The sequence below is a fragment of the Cynoglossus semilaevis genome, chromosome 14 (genome assembly GCF_000523025.1).
Source record: "Cynoglossus semilaevis isolate Cse_v1.0 chromosome 14, Cse_v1.0, whole genome shotgun sequence".
In the NCBI taxonomy this organism is placed as follows: domain Eukaryota; kingdom Metazoa; phylum Chordata; class Actinopteri; order Pleuronectiformes; family Cynoglossidae; genus Cynoglossus; species Cynoglossus semilaevis.
This window is the reverse complement of record NC_024320.1, coordinates 26,822,122-26,824,419: the sequence shown is the minus strand read 5'-3', so window position 1 is coordinate 26,824,419 and position 2,298 is coordinate 26,822,122. Positions and strand designations below refer to the sequence as shown.

General features: G+C 38.8%; 1 protein-coding gene across 1 annotated transcript in view; it reads left to right on the top strand.

The window, feature by feature from the left end:
* Positions 1-1,405, top strand: part of atp8b5b (ATPase phospholipid transporting 8B5b) — a 13,603-nt gene extending 12,198 nt beyond the window's left edge. Inside the window, 1 exon segment of the mRNA XM_008326158.3 lies at positions 3-1,405. Coding sequence (XP_008324380.3) covers positions 3-104 — 102 coding nt within the window. The 3' untranslated portion in view covers positions 105-1,405.
* The last annotated feature ends 893 nt before the right edge of the window (positions 1,406-2,298 follow it).

The following is a 2,298-nucleotide window of genomic DNA, read 5'->3' as shown; positions in this document are numbered from 1 at the left end:
GGGCTCGACCGGTTCTGTTCACCAAACCGGAGTCTCCTCTGGTTGAGAACCAGCCTCAACACTACCGTACCATCAAAGAGGAGGACGAGACCAGCAGCCCGTAGACCAGGGGTCAAAGACCAGGGCTCTAAGACCAGACTGTGTGTGTGTGTGTGTGTGTGTGTGTGTGTGGTCACACTCATAACAAACCACAACAAAAAGTGCATCATAAATAATTTAATTATCAAATATATAATGTAATATTTTTTTATGGTGGACTTTAATTTTTACTGTCATTACATAGAAATCTGCATTTAGAGGGGGGGGGGGCGTAATGGATTTTCAAAATAAAATACCACGGCCCATGAACCACAGTTCAGGACCCCTGCCATATAGGAAGGGAAAACATTATTAGCACAAAATAAAGGTGTGGCTAGATTCTAATTTTACTGCTAAAGGAGTGCTCTTTAATGCGCAGGCACAGAGGCATTAACTGTGTGGGAACAAAATCTACTTTGAGTTCTGTAAAAATCCCAAACCTGAAAAAAAAAACAAACCAGATCTTCAGACACTCAGATGCTACATGTAAGAGAGACGGTTTAGCCTGTATGCTAACAGGTTAGCATGTCTGTCTTTTATTTTACTCCAGACGCTCCGAGGAGGTTTCTGACCATCAGTTGGAACTTTTCCTCCTAATTGGAGTCATGACCACGACAGTCTATAAAATACTCATCAAACTAAATTCAGATCATTTGGATTATTTTTTTAACTTGTCATTGTCTATTTTTTTTATTGTTTTTTATTATCAGTCATAAAAACAACTGAATGTTTGTTGTTTACATAATCATCCACCAACCACGTGCTTCATGTTTTCCATGTTATTTCTGTTGGTACTGTAACACAGCACTTGGCCTAAAATCGCAACTACCGCCAGAGGGCAGTGTTTTCTCTGCAGAGCCAGTCATGAACCAGTGGCTGAGATTTAATATTTTTCATTTTTTTGTATTTCCTGAAACTGTGAGCTGTTCTTTGTTGTCACCTTGTGTGTTTTTTTTTTTTGATGAATTATTTAAATGTTAAATCAGGAAATTTGTTGAAATGAGATTTTTTTTCTCATTTCTCATTTTTTTTCTGAGAATTTACTGTTTGGACTTTTTTTTTTTTTTTTTACCAGAAAATGTGTTTCTCTGATTAAAAGCACAGACTTGTCTTTGACACCAGGTGACAACCTGTTGAACTTTGACCTTTGCTCTAACTTGACCGTCATTCATTTGAAAAACCAGCAGTTGTAAGATTTATCGCAGTTGTATTTTTGTGGAAGCTAATTCTTATTTAACTGGCTAACATTAGCCCGCTAACTTATGAGACCGACTAACGACTAACGACTGAATCATTTTCTCTGAGGACTTTTATTTTGGTAGATAAATCTGTGATGGTTGTTAAGGTTCTATATCCTTTTCTCCTCCTGCTCCTCTTTAATCTTGGCTCCGCCCCCGTCACCCCCGTCCGCCCCCCCGTCCCCCCGTCCCCACCCCCAGCTCAGTCAGCAGCGTTTACAGCCTGTGCTGAAGGTCAGGTCAGTACGGACCAGGAATGAAGAGTGGCATGTAGTATAAATAACCTGCCTGTGTGTACAGGCATGTCAGAGTACTGTAGTACTGAGGTGTCAGTCTGTCTGACTGTAGTACTGAGGTGTCAGTCTGTCTGACTGTAGTACTGAGGTGTAGACCTGAAGATCTGGTCTGGAGGTGGAGAAGATCAGACAAACTGTTCTGCTTCAGAGATGAACAGGAGCAGCAGGTGGTTTCTGGTTTTTGGAAAAAAAGTACATAGATATGTATAAATATACATAAATGTATATAAATATATATAAATATACATTTAAATATATGTATACATATATAAATATATTTAAATATATTTATACATATATAAATATATATATACATACATAAATATATATTTAAATATATTTATACATATATAAATATATATACATACATAAATATATATTTAAATATATATTTATACATATATACATGCATGAAGAAAAGGCTGTGTCTGAACGTGTTCAGACTCTGATCACCGTTTCATTCTTTACAGGTGAAAGTTCAGTGGAAACTGAGTTGGACTGAGGAGCTGCTGTAACAGGAGACGGCCAGCAGGAGAATTTCACACTCACTGCTCCAGCTCCTGGTCCTACCCCTGCTGCTGGTCCTACCCCTGCTGCTGGTCCTACCCCTGCCCCAACTCTACTTCCTGCTCCTGCTCCTGCCTGCCTCCTGGTGGTCAGGGAATATTTGTCCATATTTTCTATAT